The sequence below is a fragment of the Salvelinus namaycush genome, chromosome 11 (assembly GCF_016432855.1).
Source record: "Salvelinus namaycush isolate Seneca chromosome 11, SaNama_1.0, whole genome shotgun sequence".
NCBI classification, from domain to species: Eukaryota; Metazoa; Chordata; class Actinopteri; order Salmoniformes; family Salmonidae; genus Salvelinus; species Salvelinus namaycush.
In genome coordinates this window covers 17178760-17196716 of record NC_052317.1, presented here as the reverse complement: position 1 = coordinate 17196716, position 17957 = coordinate 17178760, and the positions used below count along the sequence as shown (strand labels likewise).

Below are 17957 nucleotides of genomic sequence, written 5' to 3'. Positions count from 1 at the left end.
TAAACAGCCATCAATCCCAGACAACCCCCACACATCTTATTTATCCTAACATATAGTCTAGTTAACATAACTAAAGCCCACAGCCACAGGAGCACACACCACAACCTAAATACCATCCCCCCCAAATCATTCCCCCACAAGCCAAAGGTTTGTTTACACCCAAGGGTAAAACCGTGTGTGGAAGCATGTGCTAAACCCCCCCTCATTAGTATTAACACATTTTGACAGATTGGACCTTATACTAGCTACTTGTGTCTGTTTCCTTACTACCATCAGTGCCATTTGAGTGAAATGCCATTGCAATCTGACAGTCCAATATAGCAGCAGTCAGAGTTTTGATAAGAGGGACACAGATGTGATGAGATGGACACTGCTATCCAAAATGAGTCACCTGGGGCCTTTTTCCTCTCAGCAGGAGGGTGGTTGACGTGTCATTACAGTTACACTCATCCAGAATACTGGTGGTGGCTCAAACTCTGTTTTATGTGGTTCCCCCTCATTAACCATCAAATCAGTCCCACTTGCCATTGTTATACTGACAGTAATGTGCCTACTATAAGCCTGTCAAGCCAAACTGTCTAAGGGGGATAATTTATAACTAGCTCTGTATAAGGGCACAAGGCGACACCCAAATGCAGACACAGGAGGCAGATGGTAGAGCTCCGATATTTATTATTAAAGGGAGTAGGCAAAGGCAGGTTGGGGACATGTGAGAGTTCATAAACCAGGTCAGAGTCCAAACAGTACCAGTCAATAGGCAGTCTCAAAGTCAGGCCAGGCAGGAGTCAGAAACCAGATCCGAGTCCAAAACAGTACAAGGAGATAGGCAGGCTGGTAGTCATAACAGGCAGAGTGATCAGGCAGGTGGGTTTGGAGTCAGGACAGGCAAGGGTCGAAACCAGGAGGACTAGAAACAAACAGAGACTGGGAAAAATAGGAGCAATGAAAACCGCTGGTTGACTTGGCAAACAAGACAAACTGGCACAGAGAGACAGGAAGCACATGGATATATACACCGGGGATAATAAGCAACACCTGGAGGGGGTGGAGACAATCACAAGGACAGGTGAAGCAGATCAGGGTGTGACACTCTGAAGTCTGGAACCATCAATTAGCTGTCATTACTGGCAGTAAAAAGATGAGAGGCAAGACAACGGTAATCAAAAATCTAAGGTACCATCGTTTGTATGAAAGTTTTTGCCAAAGTGCCATGAAATAATAAACAAACAAAAAAATATATATATATCTGATAGAAGAAAATGCACTCAGTAAAGCAACTTAGAAAAGCTACGGAAGGGTTATGGAATGGCCGCTAATAACAACAGGGTTCCTGTGACTATAATGACACGAGTGTGGGCAGAGAATAGAGAGATAACTGCTGCATATTTCATTGTAAAACTAAAACAAACATCTCTCATAAGAAGATGGAGCTAGGGGTTTGATCTCTCTGCAATGTCCTATTATTTCCTAATGGGCTGCGCATGAAAACACTCCAATCACAATTTCAAAAGCAAACATAAACAAACCGGGGCTATGTGTACTTAGAGTTTGTCGGTTTGTCAAGCGTATAAGCAATCGGAATAGTTCTTGTCTCTGTGTTATTAATGAAATCCATCAATGGTGTAGATGTGCAGAGTGTGACTTAAGTAACTCAGTAACATAATAGAACAAGGGCATACAGGGTGACAGATAGTGGTGTAGTGGACGGTATACGCTGGTATACGCTGGTATACCCAAAAAAAATTCAGTATGCATTGCATATACTCACTTCTTAAAGCGTATCAGTAACGTAGTGGAGGTCTTCTGGTAGATGGAAAAGCTTTCTCAAAAATCTTCTCAAATAAATGTTAACTAGCTAAAAAGTGGCCTATGCTTACCTGGCAGAATGATATCATGATTATTTGTTTTGCAAACTCCATCTCATGTGCTACAGAAACACCACTAATAAAACAACAGTGCTAGGTGCCTGTGCACTTGAATGAAAGGGTAAAAACACAAATAAAATTACATTTATATGATTTTTCCCAAACCTCAAAAGTAGTCTCCTGACATGGTTTAAGAATGGTTAGGTATTTAGGACAACCAATTTAGTTGTTTTTCTATTAAGAAAACGGTGCATTTAAGAGAAAAAAACGGAGAATAAAATGAAAAATCTAATCTGACTCTGTTGAGAGCCTCATATATCTATTTCAATAGTAGGCCTACTATTAGCCTACTGCACAGTACAGCTTGGGTTGACCTGACTGTGAAAGACTAATATGGGATTCATCATTTTAGATCATTCAGAGTATATGCCAGATATGTCTCTCATAGAATTCTTCACACATGGCACTTTTCCTTTGCTGGGCTGGCCGTTTGGCAAATTATGGGCAAATTAGAGTCTACCCACTTCTCCAGGCACCACTACACCACTGGTGACAGACAGAACCAGTGCCATGCCAGCATTTCTGATCTCATGTGGGGCCTTTGATAATTAATCTGGACAGTGAGAAGCTGGGTGGCATCAGGTCTGACATGTTCCACCCTCCTACTGCACAGTGCCCTTGAGGTGGCTATTTGCATAATCATCATGGCCATGGCTCATAAACTGGAAGTGCAGTGTCACTGTTGTGTTTGACAGACAATGTGATGGAACTGTGTGTCCGTGGGTCATGTAACCGCCTGGTCATATTGTTTATATGAGACAGCTAAATCAAAACATGTGTCAGTGATGGTTGAATGACACAAGACGTGGTAATTTTCTTTAACTGTCAGTTACCTGTCAGTTACACACACACACACACACACACACACACACACACACACACACACACACACACACACACACACACACACACACACACACACACACACACACACACACACACACACACACACACACACACACACACACACACACACACACACACACACACACACACACACACACACACACACAGAGTTGTCCTAGATAGGGTGCTTTTGTGATCAGTGCTTGACATCTGCAAATTGAATTACAGTCATGTGCACACGGCTAGCAACAGCAGGCCGGCCTGCCTGCGGCCATGGCTCTGTCCTTGATGAGGGGGCTGAAGGTCAGTTAATGAGTGTTATTTGAAACTGCCCTTTCATATTGATCCACTGTGAAGCTGATAGGACAGTAATTAACTTTTTGTAAAATGTAAAGCCTAAAAAAATGTGTTGCACTGCAGCACATGTGATCTAACACCTTGCTACAGTGGCTTTGAATTTACTGCAGTAACCTGGATGAAAAGAGAAACCATGCAGATATCACATTTAAATGTACACATTTATTCAATTTTATTTTCTATTTCAAAGTTTCGAAGCTTTGCAATATGCTGAATTAGGCGAACTACCAAAACTCATCAACTGTATCGTGCCTATGTTATCATGTCAGTAGGCATAGTGAGAGATTTGATTCCATTTCTAGGTAGAAGATTTATTTGAATATATGGTTTACTTTGCAATCACATCTGGACTTATACAATAAATGTTCAGACTATTTCCTGCACCACTTGTCAAGCGTCTTCAAAGAGAGCTTGAGCTCTTGACTGACACTATTAATGTTATTTTAGTTGGCTAGAGTGATCTTGAAAAGCTGTGATAAGCATCCCCAGCATCTCCACTCTCCTGTATCATGTACAATTTGTGTCTCCCCTTAGTGCTTGAGCCATTAGGATAATGGTCACATCTGGTACATGGTAGATAGAGTCAAATCTGCCCCAGAGAAATCCAACACTGTGCCCTCGATGCCACCCCTCATCCCATGGATTTAAAAAGGACCCCATCAATCATGCTCTTCGGGCTGCCCGTCTCTTTGACAGACAGAGATAGGGAAGCATTGACACCTTGTGGCCAGGCAGAGGGCTGGGAATTGAGTAATGACACCATAGATTTAAAGGGCGGACAGGCAGAAAGTTAGTCATTAGCAGAGGGCATGTCTTGGGGGTCTTTTCCTGGAGGCCAGTAGTATGTTATAATGGGAATCTCTCAGCTCTTTAGTCCAGAGAAGTGCCCTGTGAAGCAGAGATGCCTTACTGACAGCCAGGCTACTATATAATTAATGCTTAGCAAAGGACAGCGATTGAACAGAAAAACGACATTGACAGATTCCTTCAGGATACGCTAAATTCAAAGAAGATTGTTCTGTCGTTTAAGCCTGTTTTGCTTGTGAACATAAAATGACTAATTTCACTGAAATATGAAAAGGGTTAATATGCAGCTACCTCTGCTTGTTTCCCATTATAAGTAACCTCTAATCAATTTCCTTCATAGTTGGCTGTCTAAATCCATTCTGTTTGTTTCTGTTTAATAAACCAGCCCTGCGACATGCCCTGTCTGGAACTGCGTTGAGTTCCAGCGTTAGCCTTCGTCGCTACCGTGGCATCCAAAGCTAAAGGTGGGAGTAATGGAGAGGACAGTATTTCTCTATCACAGGTGAAGGATCTTTTAAACAAACAGAAAGGGTTCTACAAGCAGTTGTTACAAGAACAGGAAAATAGGTTCAAGAGCTTTGTTCAAATATTGATGGACTCAACTAACAAAAGAATGGATGATCTGACCAAAGAGGTACAGGACCTTAAGAACAGTTTGCAGTTCTCCCAGGGAGAGGTGAATGTCCTGAAAGAGATTTGCAGCAAGATGACAACAAATTGTAAGTCCTCTCAAGATGACTGTCTGTGAATTATTATTAACAATGACTGAGAAAACAGACTATCTAGAGGGACAATCCAGGAGGAATAACATCCCCTCACATGGGAACTGGTCCAAGTCTGAGGAGAAAGTAAGAAAAATGATCACTGAAAAGCTGCAGATGGATCATACAAAGATTGAAGTGGAGCGCACCCACAGGTCTGGAAAACATGTAACCAGCCCAGGTGACAGACCCAGGCCGACAGTGGTCAATCAAGTTCCTGAGGTTTAAGGGCAATATGGCTGTTCTGGAGAGAGACAAGATCTTGAGAGGTACCAACATCAATAGTGTTGGATCTGTCATATCCACTTTTATTGATCATACATTATCTTCACTAATTCTGCAGAGCTTTGCTCCAAACCATTATCAGTTTCCATTGTCTGTAGTGACCATAACATTGTGGCAATAACAAGGAAAGCCAAAGTGCCAAAGGTTTGGCCTTAAGTAATTTATAAGAATTCATACAAATGTTTTCTCAGAACTCTTTTGTTGAAGATGTAAAACATGTATGTGTGCCTGATGTGTATGAGGAAGTGAATCCAGATGCAGCACTGGAGGTATGTATTACATTATTCATGCCAATTGTTGATAAGCATTCACCAGTTAAGAAACTAACTGCTAGAGCTCCCTGGATTGATGATGAATTGAACTGATTTGTGACATTCTATACATTTTGACATTTTGTGACTAAACTTAACAAAAAAAAGAAGAAATTATATTACCAAATAAAAATAAATTACATAACACACTATGAAAAAATTATTTGGAGTACCTTAAATATCATGTGCAGAAAACCCAATTCTTCTCCATCGTTCATTGAAGTTGATGTGTAATTTATAACAAAACCTTTCGATTTTGCTAATCATTTCAATTACTATTTCACTAGTAAAGTGGAAAAACTCCAAAGTGAAATGACAACATTGAACGGTGAACCATCATACTTTTGTATAAAATATCTAATAATGAAGGAGAAGGATTGCTGTTTTGAATTTGGTCAAGTTAGTGTGGGAGAGGTGGAAAAAACAGGTATAGACAATCTTGATGGGAAACTATTGAATGGTACCAGACTGTATTGCCACTCCTATTTGTTATATCTTTAACCAAAGCCAAAACATGTGTGTGTCCACAGGCGTGGAAGGAAGCTAAAGTAATTCCACTGTCTAAAAATAGTAAAGCACTCTTTGCTGGCTCTAACAGCCGCCCAATCAGTTTGCTGACTGTTCTTAGTAAACTTGATGGAGAGGATTGTGTTTGACCAGATACAATGCTATTTTTCAGAGAACAAGTTCACTACTGACTTTCAGCATGCGTATATAGAAGGCCACTCAACTTGTACAACCCTGACTCAGATGATTGATGGTTGGTTAAAATAAATGGATAATAAGATGATAGTTGGATCTGTGTTGCTAGATTTCAGTGCAACCTTTGAAGTTATTGATCACAAATTGATATTAAAAAAACATACTTGCTATGGCTTTACATCACCTGCCATGACATGGTTGGAGAGTTATTTATCTAATAGAACCCAGAGAGTATTCTTCCAGCATCAGAAAAGGTGAAGTCGGAAGTTTACATACACTTAGGTTGGAGCCATTAAAACTCATTTTTCAACCACTCCACAAATGTCTTGTTAACAAACTATAGTTTTGGCAAGTCGGTTAGGACATCTACTTTGTGCATGACGCAAGTCATTTTTCCAACAATTGTTTACAGACAGATTATTTCACTTATAATTCACTGTATCACAATTCCAGTGGGTCAGAAGTTTACATACACTAAGTTGACTGTGCATTTAAACAGCTTGGAAAATTCCAGAAAATTATGTCATGGCTTTAGAAACTTCTGAGTCAATTGGAGGTGTACCTGTGGATGTATTTCAAGGCCTACCTTCAAACTCTGTGCCTCTTAGCTTGACATCATTGGAAAATTAAAAGAAATCAGCCAAGACCTCAGAAAAAAAATTATAGACCTCCACAAGTCTGATTCATCCTTGGGACCAATTTCCAAGTGCCTGAAGGTACCACGTTCATTTGTACAAACAATAGTACGCAAGTATAAACACCATGGGACCACGCAGCAGTCATACCACTCAGGAAGGAGACGTGTTCTGTCTCCTAGAGATGAACGCGCTTTGGTGCGAAAAGTGCAAATCAATCCCAGAACAACAGCAAAGGACCTTGTGAAGATGCTGGAGGAAACAGGTACAAAAGTATTTATATCCACAGTAAAACGAGTCCTATGTCGACATAACCTGAAAGGCCGCTCAGCAAGGAAGAAGCCACTGCTCCAAAACCGCCATAAAAAAGCCAGACTACGGTTTGCAACTGCACATGGGGACAAAGATCGTACTTTTTGGAGAAATGTCCTCTGGTCTGATGAAACAAAAATAGAACTGTTTGGTCATAATGACCATCATTATGTTTGGAGGAAAAAGGGGGAGGCTTGCAACCCGAAGAACACCGTCCCAACTGTGAAGCATGGGGGTGGCAGCATCATGTTTTGGGGGTGATTTGCTGCAGGAGGGACTGGTGCACTTCACAAAATAGATCATGAGGTAGGACAATTATGTGGATATCTTGAAGCAACATCTCAAGACATCAGTCAGGAAGTTATATCTTGGTCGCAAATGGGTCTTCCAAATGGACAATGACCCCAAGCATACTTCCAAAGTTGTGGCAAAATGGCTTAAGGACAACAAAGTCAATGTATTGGAGTGGCCATCACAAAGCCCTAACCTCAATCCCATAGAAAATATGTGGGAAGAACTGAAAAAGCGTGTGTGAGCAAGGAGGCCTACAAACCTGACTCAGTTACACCAGCTCTGTCAGGAGAAATGGGGCAAAATTCACCCAATTTATTGTTGGAAGCTTGTGGAAGGTTACCCAAAATGTTTGACCCAAGTTAAACAATTTAAAGACAATGCTACCAAATACTAATTGAGGGGAAGTGTAAACTTCTGACCCACTGGGAATGTGATGAAAGAAATAAAAGCTGAAATAAATAATTCTCTCTACTATTATTCTGACATTTCACCTTCTTAAAATAAAGTGGTGATCCTAACTGACCTAAGACAGGGAATTGTTACTAGGATTAAATGTCAGGAATTGTGAAAAACTGAGTTTAAATATATTTGGCTAAGGTTTATGTAAACTTCCGACGTCAACTGTATGTACAGTGCGGTGTCCCTCAGGGCAGTTGCCCTTGGCCACTACTCTACGCTAGCTAGAATGACTTTGTTTGTGGATGATTCCACACTCTACATGTCAGCACCCGAAGCCAGTGAGCTCACTGAAATTCTAAATAAGGAGTTACAGTCAGTATCAGAATGGGTGATTAATACTAAACTAGTCTCAAATACATCTAAAACTAAAAGCATTGTCTTTGGTTCAAAACATTCTCTAAGACCTAAACCTCAACTAGAGTTATACATAAAGGGAGCGTCAGTGGTGTAAAATACTTAAGTAAAAATACTTTAAAGAACTACTTAAGTCATTTTTGGGGGTATCTGTACTTTACTTTACTATTTATATTTTTGCCAACTTTTACTTTTACTTCACTACATTCCTAAAGAAAATAATGTATTTATTACTCCATACATTTTCTCTGACGCCCAAAAGTACTCCTCACATTTTGACAGGAAAATGGTTAAATTCACATACTTATCAAGAGAACATCCCTGGTCATCCCTACTGCCTCTGATCTGGCGGACTCACAAAACACAAATGCTTTGTTTGTAAATTATGTCTAAGTGTTGAAGTGTGCCCCTGCTATCCATAAATAAAAAACATATGAGAAAATTGTGCTTTCTGGTTTGCTTAATATAAGAAATGAGAAATTATTTATACTTTTACTTTTACTTTTGATACTTAAGTACACTTTACTAATTCCCTTTACTTTTGATACTTAAGTATATTGAAATCCAAATACTTTTAGACTTTTACTCAAGCAGTATTTTACTGGGTGACTCACTTTTACTTGAGTCATTTTATATTAAGGTATCTTTACTTTTACTCAAGTATGACAATTGAGTACTTTTTCCACCACATCATTGAGGAAGTTGAGGAAGCTAAACTCCTAGGTACAACACTGGATGGTCAAGTATCATGCTCAAGTCATATTGACAAAGTTTTTGTGAAGATGGGGAGGGGTATGTCTGTTATAGAAAATATTCTGTGTTTTTGACACACAAATCAACTGTACTAGTTGTTCAGGCTCTGGTCTTCTTGATTACTGTCCGGTAATATGGTCAAATGCAACAAAGAAAGACCTAGCAAAGTTGCAGCTGGCTCAAAACAGAGCAGCATGCCTTGCCCTTAACTGCACATACAGAACTAACATCAACAACACACAGTCTTTCCTGGTTGAGGATTGACAAGATATTACTTGCTTCTCTTCTAGTTTTTATGATAAATATTACTGTGACAAAAACTCCAGATTGTCTGCATAATCAAATAACATTAAGCTCAGACACTCATACAACACAAGACATGCCACCAGGGGTCTCTTCACAGTCCCCAACTCCAAAATAAATTCACAGCAAAACACAGAGCCATTTATACAGAGCCATGATTGCATGGAACTCCCAATTACTTATGCAAACAGCAAAACTATCTTTAAAAACGGATTAAACAACAACTCATGGAACGGCAGGGACTGTGAGGAGACACACAGACACAGACACACATACTTTTTGTTGTATTGTTTGTATTTTTTGTTGTTTTTGTATTGTTTGTATATCGTTGCATTTAAAATTTGTCAGCATTTTGTGTTTTGTGTTTTTTGGTGGACCTCAGGAAGAGAAGCTGCTGCTTCTGCAAAAGCTAACAGAGATCCAAATAACAAATTAAGAGATCACTTGCTCCTCCCAATTTAACCTGAAACTGTACAAGTGAAGGATTGTCAGAGATTTTCAACCTCTAGTACTCCTGGTTAACAAAAAAAAACTAAAAGAAAATGAATTACTCTGATATTGCCTTCCTAAACAATCGTCGGTGGAGGGTCTTTTGGGTCTGTTGAGAGGCTATGGATTTATCATCAGATGACTGCAACGAAAGAGTTACAGTCTCACTGAGCAACAAACATCACTACTTTATCAAACAGCTTGTCAGCAAAGCTCAGAAGGAGCGGTACAGACGTATGGGTAGAACTCAATTAAGCTTTCCAACATGATCTCCCCATGCTTTAATAACCCCATGCAGAGTAGGTACACTGTGGCTGACTCCCTGTGTCCCAAATGGCACCCTATTCCCTATACAGTGCACTACTTTTGACCCAAGCCTTATAGGTCAAAAGTAGTGCATTTCTTAGAAAATAGAGTGCCATTTGGGACAAAGCCCCCCGCCACGTCCCGCCAGAGCTGGTACAAATGTTAATAGGATGTAGTTATGCTGTTTTCATGACCTGTGGTAAAGGACATCACTGAGGGAGAATGTCTGACATTGACCTTGGTTAACAACATAAAAATGACACTATATTTCCTATTTAGTGCACTCCTGGTCAAAGTAGTGCACTAAAGAATATGGTACCATTTGGGACACAACCATCGAGCTATTCATGAACACCATATATCCTCCTGCTCGTTCATCACCCTGAGTTTGCAGTACATCACTCTATAAAAATGTGAAATCGAACAATGTTGCAGATGTGAAAAGGAGGCCATAGCTAAAAAGCTCTCGGGGTATTTAGCATGTCCCATCAGATAAGGCCTCAATCTGCTAAGCACACCAGCACTGAGCAGCGGAGGGCAATTGAGCCTGCATGTCTCTGTTTTTTCAATCAAATCCAATTACTTGTTTGGCTCGGAGAGCGGCAGAGAGCGGGAGGAGGGCAGGGATGCATAAACAAGGCCACCTCCAGCTGACGACGGTACCCAGCAGTTTGTGGCTGACTGGGCCATATCTCAAATGGAACCATATTCCCCTTATAGTGCACTACTTTTAACTTGGGCCTATAAGGGCTCTGGTCAAAAGTAATGCACTGTCTAAATAATAGGGTCCCATTTGGGATGTACCCTGTCTGCAGCTCCAGGCTCTGTCAGATGTGCATCAGGGCTCCAACTCATCTGGTTCACACTGTTCTGCCATAGCCACTGGAAATTACAAACAACCACAAGCCATGGAGACCTGAGACAAACACATATGGCCAAACATTAAACCCACATGGATTCTTGTTCACTCCCCTTCCAGTTTTTAAGGAAAGTGCCATCAAAAGTCCTCTTGATGTCAATATGAAAAAAGTATCACACTGTGTTCTGAAACGAACAAAAAAATGCTGATCAAATTATGCTAGAAAATATCAGGGATATTACTCTAAGAAGTGTTATTATCACTTAAAAATGCATTATAAACTCAAAAAGATCCCTCCCCCCGTCACACATGTGCATTGAGTGACAACAATTCTAGCACAGAAAGACCAATAATATGCAGCACATTTCTGCTGCAGTAATTCCTACTGTCAATGTGTCACAGATATAGTATAAACTATGTCAGAACACCCCAGTGGCGTAAACCCTGGAGAGTTGATGAAGCACATATTTCTCTATGGGCCATGGGCAAAGGTAATGCGCTAAATAGTGAATGGGGTGCCATTTGGGACGCACGACTCACTGACACTGTCGTGGGACAGAAAGAGGGAGAACAGCTCAGGGGCACCATGCTCCATAGGGAAGTAGTGTACTGAATGTCTGTGGAGAAGTTAGAAACACTTGCCTTGAGTCCTAGTCTTTGTCTCAGCCTGCAGTAACGAAACAAATAAGATCATGTCAAACTCCTGATTTCCAGCATTTCATGAACTTTTAGATTGAGGGGTGATAACAATTACAATTTTGATCCAAATGACTTCCACCCAATAATTGGAATGGAAGTCAGAGAGCCCTGAGCCTCTCATTTGAGTGTCAGTGAGTGTCTCCCTGCATCTGAGAGGGAAGAGGAGACTACTAGGAGAGGAGAAGAGAAGAGAGGAGAGGAGAGGAGAGGAGAGGAGAGGAGAGGAGAGGAGAGGAGAGGAGAGGAGAGGAGAGGAGAAGAGGAGAAGACCGGAGAGGAGAAGAGGAGAAGACCGGAGAGGAGAAGAGAGGATGACATAACTTCAAGCTGCTCTCAAAGTTCACAGCCATATTGTACTAGTGATTTATTTAATTTTCTTCCTCTACCATTCCATGATGCACTACCATGATTATTCCATGATGTGCATGTGGTATGGTGTGAAATACAGTGAGCTCCAAAAGTACTGGGACAGTGGCAGATTTTTCGTTATTTTGGCTATGTACTCCAGCACTTTGTACTTGAAATGAGACAATGACTAGGTTGAAGTGCAGACTATCAGCTTTAATTTGAGGGTATTTTCATCCGTTTAGAAATTACAGCACTTTTTGTACATAGTCCCCTCATTTTGGGGGACCAAAATTATTGGGACAAATTCCCTTATATGTGTATTAAAGTAGTCAAAAGTTTAGCATTTGGTCCCATATTCCTAGCATGCAATGATTACATCAAACTTTTGACTCTACATACTTGTTGGATGCATTTACTGTTTGTTTTGCTTGTGTTTAAGATTATTTTGTACCAATAGAAATAAATGGTATTAATGTATTGTATCATTTTGGAGTCAATTCTACTGTAAACAAAAATAGAACATGTTTCTAAACACTTCTACATTAATGAGGATGCTACCATGATAACGGATAGTCCTGAATGTATCGTGAATAATTATGAGTGAGAAAGTTACAGAGGCATAAATATCAAACCCCCTCAAAAAAGCTAACCTCCCTGGTTATTGTAACGGTGAGAGGTTAGCATGTCTTCAGGGTATGATATTTGTGCATCGGCAATTCAGTGTCATAATCAACTTCAGTGGGCAAATGCTCACCTTCAATGGCCACTGGCACACTGGAGAAGTGTGCTCTTCATAGATTAATTGCGGTTTCAATTGCCCCGGGCAGATGGCAGACAGCGTAGAGTGTATGGCATCTTGCGGGTGAGCGGTTTGCTGATGTCAACGTTGTGAACATAATGCCCCATGTGGCAGTGGGGTTATGGTATGGGCAGGCATAAGTTACGGACAATGAACACAATTGCATTTTATCAATGGCAATCTGAATGCACAGAGATACCGTGACGCGATCCTGAGGCCCATTGTTGTTCCATTCATCCACCGTCCTCACCTCATGTTTCAGCATGATAATCCACGTCCCCATGTCGCAAGGATATGTACACCATTCCTGTAAGCTGAAAATGCCCCAGTTCTTCTACGGCCTGCATACTCACCAAACATGTCACCCATTGAGCATGTTTGGGATGCTCTGGATCGACATGTACGACATTGTATTCCAGTTCCCGCCAATGTCCAGCAACTTCGCACAGCCATTGAAGATGAGTGGGTGAACATTCCACAGGCCACAATCAACAGCCTGATCAACTCTATGTGGAGGAGATGTGTCGCGCTGCATGAGGCAAATGGTGGTCACACCAGATACTGACTGGTTTTCTGATCCACGCCCCTAATTTTTTTTAAAGGTATTTGTGACCAACAGATACATATGTCTATTCCTAGTCATGTGAAATCCATAGATTCGGGCCTAGTTTATTTATTTCAATTGACTGATTTCCTTATATGAACTATAACTCAGTAAAAAATTTGGAATTGTTGCATGTTGCGTTTATATTTTTAGTCAGTGTACTACTACAGTGAGCTCCAAAAGTACTGGGACAGTGACAAATGTTGAAATTATACAATGACTATGAAGTTAAAGTGCATATTGTCAGCTTTAATCTGAGGTTATTTTCTTCCGTATCTGGTGAACCGTTTAGAAATTGCAGCACTTTTTGTATATAGTTCCCCCATTTTAGGGGACCAAAAATATGGGACAAATGTACTTATATGTGTATAAAAGTAGTCAAAAGTTTAGTATAAATGACCAACAGAAATGTGCTTATCATGGTAATACATTATTTGTTTAATAACTTTACTTCACCAACAAGATTATTGAGGGCATATTCAATACCCAATAGAAGCTTATGTCTTTATGCAATTGAAAGTACAGTCAACATTTTAAACAACAATAATCCTAACCTTAATTTACACAAAATTCTAGGGGTAGAAGAAAAGTATGTCCTTCCTTGACACACTCTTCAACTCCAGCTGTTTAGATCTGAGTGGCTTGCAGTAACAAGGGGAGCAAAGTTACTAATGGGCAGGTATATTGTCAAGGCAATTTTGAGGAGACTGCTAGAGACAGGGGTGGTGGTAATTTTGCATCCACGAGCAGAATACAAAGGCTGTTCAGAAAGGACAATGGCTGCCTCCCGAGTGGCGCAGTGGTCTAAGGCACTGCATCGAAGTGTTGTGGCGTCACTACAGTGTGGGGTTCGATCCAGGCTGTAGTGAGAGTCCCATAGAGCTGCGCACAATTGGCCCAGCATCACCCGGGATAGGGGAGGGTTTGGCCGGGGAGGGGGCTTTACTTGGCTCATCGCGCTCTAGTGACTCCTTGTGGCGGGCAGGGCACCTGCAGACTAACTACGGACATCAGTTGAACAGTGTTTCCTCCGATACGATGGTGCAGCTGGCTTTCGGGTTAAGCGAGCGGGTGTTAAGAAGCACGGTTTGGCGGGTCATGTTTCGGAGGACGCATGACTCAACCTTCGCTTCACCCGTTGGGGAGTTTCAGCGATGAGACAAGATTGTAATCACGAAATTGGGGGTAAAAATTTGACAAAAAAGAAAGGACAATGACAGCTCTGCTGTTCTGTTCTTTGTGAATTTTGAAGTCAATGGGTGACAATACAAGCTCAGGAAAATTGCACTTCACAGAAGTGGAAAATAGATAGTGAGATTGGGGTGAAAATGACAGAGTATGGTAGCAGAACTGAGTCTGATTACATGTGGGAAGACAAGAAATCTCCACGTCAAGATCAAAGGTGTCAAATAGAACCTGTCTGTTTACAAGTCAAATGACAGACTTCTTGACTACTTACCCTGCTGCTTTAATGCTTTTGTAAATGTCAGTAGTGTAGGGATGTGTGTGTGTGTGGGGGGGGGAGTATCATTTTACGATAACCTTTGATCTTATTGAACATTGTTTTCACTGACAGAAAGAGTAAATGGATAACCTTCCTCCTTCAGAAGTCATATTTACTGTCTTATGAAATAGATTAATAAATAGCACAACACTCAAATTCATCCAATTAGAAAACATTCATCTTTGAGGGTACTAAGTGTAAAAAGCTTCTCACATCAATGCATAAAAACAGAACTAAATTTATCTTAGGCTTCAATCACACATAAGCTATTGTTGAGGAAGCCGGTAATTTACTCAGTATTGAAGTACCAATCTATCTGTCATTAACGTGTTGAAGTCTAGATTTCTTACCAGAGAGCAGTTCTCGTCTTTTAATCGGCATCTTAAAAGCCTGGATCTCTGTTATCTGATAAAGAGATGCCACCTCAGTGGATGCGCTATGCAGATCTCGGTAAACAACTGAGGCAGTACAGAAATGAATCAAACACGCAAACTCCCATGCCCAGGCTCCACCAACTTTAGAATACACTGTATGGGAGAGCGAGAGAAAGAGACAGACCGAGATAAAGAGACAGAGTGAAGTGCCTCATGTGATTGACAGTTGGGTCCTATTTTCTCTCCCTCAGCTGGACTATAATGATGCTCTCAGGCTGACTACGGGTGGGACACTGCAAGCTAACCCACAGAGGAGCTGCTACATGAAGGGCTTCTGAGTAGCGTCCTCAGGCACAGGATCCACTCCAAAGGGTTGCAGTAAGAGAAGAGGATGTCTGTTACCATGGTGCTGCATGGGGAGAAAATTAAGCTAGAGGTGTGCTGAAGTAAAAAAAGAAAATTCTCATCAGCTTCTAACTTCTGACAATTGCTGACATGTATACCAGCAAAAGAAAGAAGCTTTTCATTCAGTTAATTTATTTATTTCAGTTACAAGTTATGGGAATTGAGGGGTACAATTAAACACGTACAAATTACAATAATTGTGTAATAGTCAAAGTAAGCCGAAACTGAAAAAGGAGAGGATTTTCTGAATATATTTCAGATACCGGTATGCCTAATTATAGAAAATAATACTTAGGAACTCAAGGGGTGACAAGGATAACAGTCCTGTAAATAATTAATGGTAAATTGATTTTTCAAGGAAGCTGTCCTGTACAAATTGGGAAGATACAGTATCAAAGTAATCAAGATCACAGATGTTACTTCGAAGTCAGAACCTTTCTATAATTTGGCATTACACTACTCAATTTCAGTGTTTGCTCTTTTTTTAAACCAAGAATAACTCAATGCAAAGACAAAATTCTCTGCAAATAATTTATTAATATATACAAATAAAAAATCATACCATATCTTGGTTGTTTATCAGAAAATAGGTAAGTACTGTAAGTCTTGGCTGTCTAGCAAATCCAATTGATTTCATGTGTTGATGTGTATTGGTTGCAACATGCATCATGACTTAATACAAAATGAAAGTATTTGAGACAGGATTTGTATTATCGAATAGGTGTTTAGTTTAATTTGACATAAGAGAAATATACTGTAGCATGAGTGAAATGTCTCGAAGTCAGTGATTCTTCTGTTGAGTTTTCAAACATTGTCAACACCTAACAACATTCTTGATGCAAAGCCACACCATTGAAAACTTCATTGCAGAACAAAAACAAGTCCAGTTTAAAGGTGTTGCCATTCCTTGAATCATCAAACACATAGGCCAAACATAGGGGTAAAACAAAGACTATTGAAGATGACACAATGGGCTCAAATAGCATTCATACAAAGATGAGTCATTTTGCATTTTATTTTTGTTTTGACTTGGGCTTTGGCCTTTAAAATGTAGCTTCTTGCTGGATGTACCTCTACTGAAATACATTTGTACAAGTTCTTATTAAAAATAACACATTTCAATTCAACCTCAAATCATGTTAAAATGTTCTATTGGTCAATAACTTCATTCAAAATGAGGATTTCAAAAGAGTCATCTTCCACTTTTGTGCAGAAAGGCCCTCAATGTCACTGAATTATATACATCCACAATACTAGTGTACGATCCGCTCAGTCTTTTCCAAAGTATTCTTGCTCATTAAAATCAAAGGACTTCGGTTTAGTTCATTTTTCCAACCTGGTCAGTTCCTCAGATCCTGAATGACGAAATTTCCATTCAACCAAACCACTATGCTCCAATCCCCAGACTCAGACTGGCCATGAAATGGAGCAGTAGTTTCCAGAGGCTTTGATGAGAAGATCTGATGGACCTTCAAACAAGTTCAAGTACCTATGATGAGAGAAAAATACATGTGAGCAGGAAGGAAACACCATGGCTGCATTTACACAGGCATCCCAATTCTGATATTTTTTTCTCTAATTGATCTTTTCAACAATCAGATCAGCTCTGAAAAATAACTGATTGGTCAAAAGACCAATTAGTGGAAAGAAAATATCAGAATTGGGCAGCCTTTGTAGTCTACATTTTATCCAGGCTGAAAAACCCTACATAGACCCCAATTGACATAGCCTGCAATAAGATGGTCATTGTGAGTTCCCAACAAGAGAAAGACTGTGTAAGTACATAAATAGACAGTTTAATACAATCAAAAAGCAAACCTTGATTGTTCCTTGACTGTTTGCAGCAATCAACACATTTGAGTCCTATAAGAGAGGTCAGAAAAACACAAACAATGAAACCGTTAAATTAGTACCTGTTGTTGATTGACACCAACATTATTATATTTCCCTAATTATGCTTTACTAAATAACAACAATGTGGCCTCAAAGAGTGTCTATAAATGTATCTATAATATTCAAACAATATCATCAGGTTATCAACTTCATATGGTGCAAAACCAGTAGAAAACTGAGCTATGCTGCTAAGGGAAATTCAGTGAAAAGAGAAAGGAACAATGTTGATACCTCGCTCTACAACCAAGGTGCATGAATGGAGGAGCAAACTGAACAGGAGAGGAAATTCAGAAAATATGCAGTGGCCTTAAAAAATGCTTATTTATTGTCGAAACCGATGCATTTTGGCCCATAGACTTCATCAAGTGGGGGGGGGGGGGACAAGGGGAGTTAATTTAAGTAGTGACACACCATGGTGTATGACTGTGTTGCCAGGTAGTTCAACCCTGTGTTCTTGTATTTACCAACCATGGGAATTGTAGGTGGCTTGATGTGTTTGAGATAGTGACCATTATCTTAGACCAAACTGTTTGTGTAATGAGCCATTCTTGTGGCAGTTACTTGTCCTTGTGT

General features: G+C 40.2%; 1 protein-coding gene across 1 annotated transcript in view; it reads right to left on the bottom strand.

Annotated features, from left to right (window-relative positions):
• Positions 1-16008: 16008 nt before the first annotated feature.
• Positions 16009-17957, bottom strand: part of LOC120055869 (E3 ubiquitin-protein ligase COP1-like) — a 34357-nt gene continuing 32408 nt past the window's right edge. Inside the window, exons 19-20 of the mRNA XM_039003897.1 lie at positions 17310-17354; positions 16009-16980 (exon numbers count right to left, since the gene is read on the bottom strand). Coding sequence (XP_038859825.1) covers positions 16963-16980; positions 17310-17354 — 63 coding nt within the window. The 3' untranslated portion in view covers positions 16009-16962. The remainder of the gene's footprint in view (positions 16981-17309; positions 17355-17957) is intronic.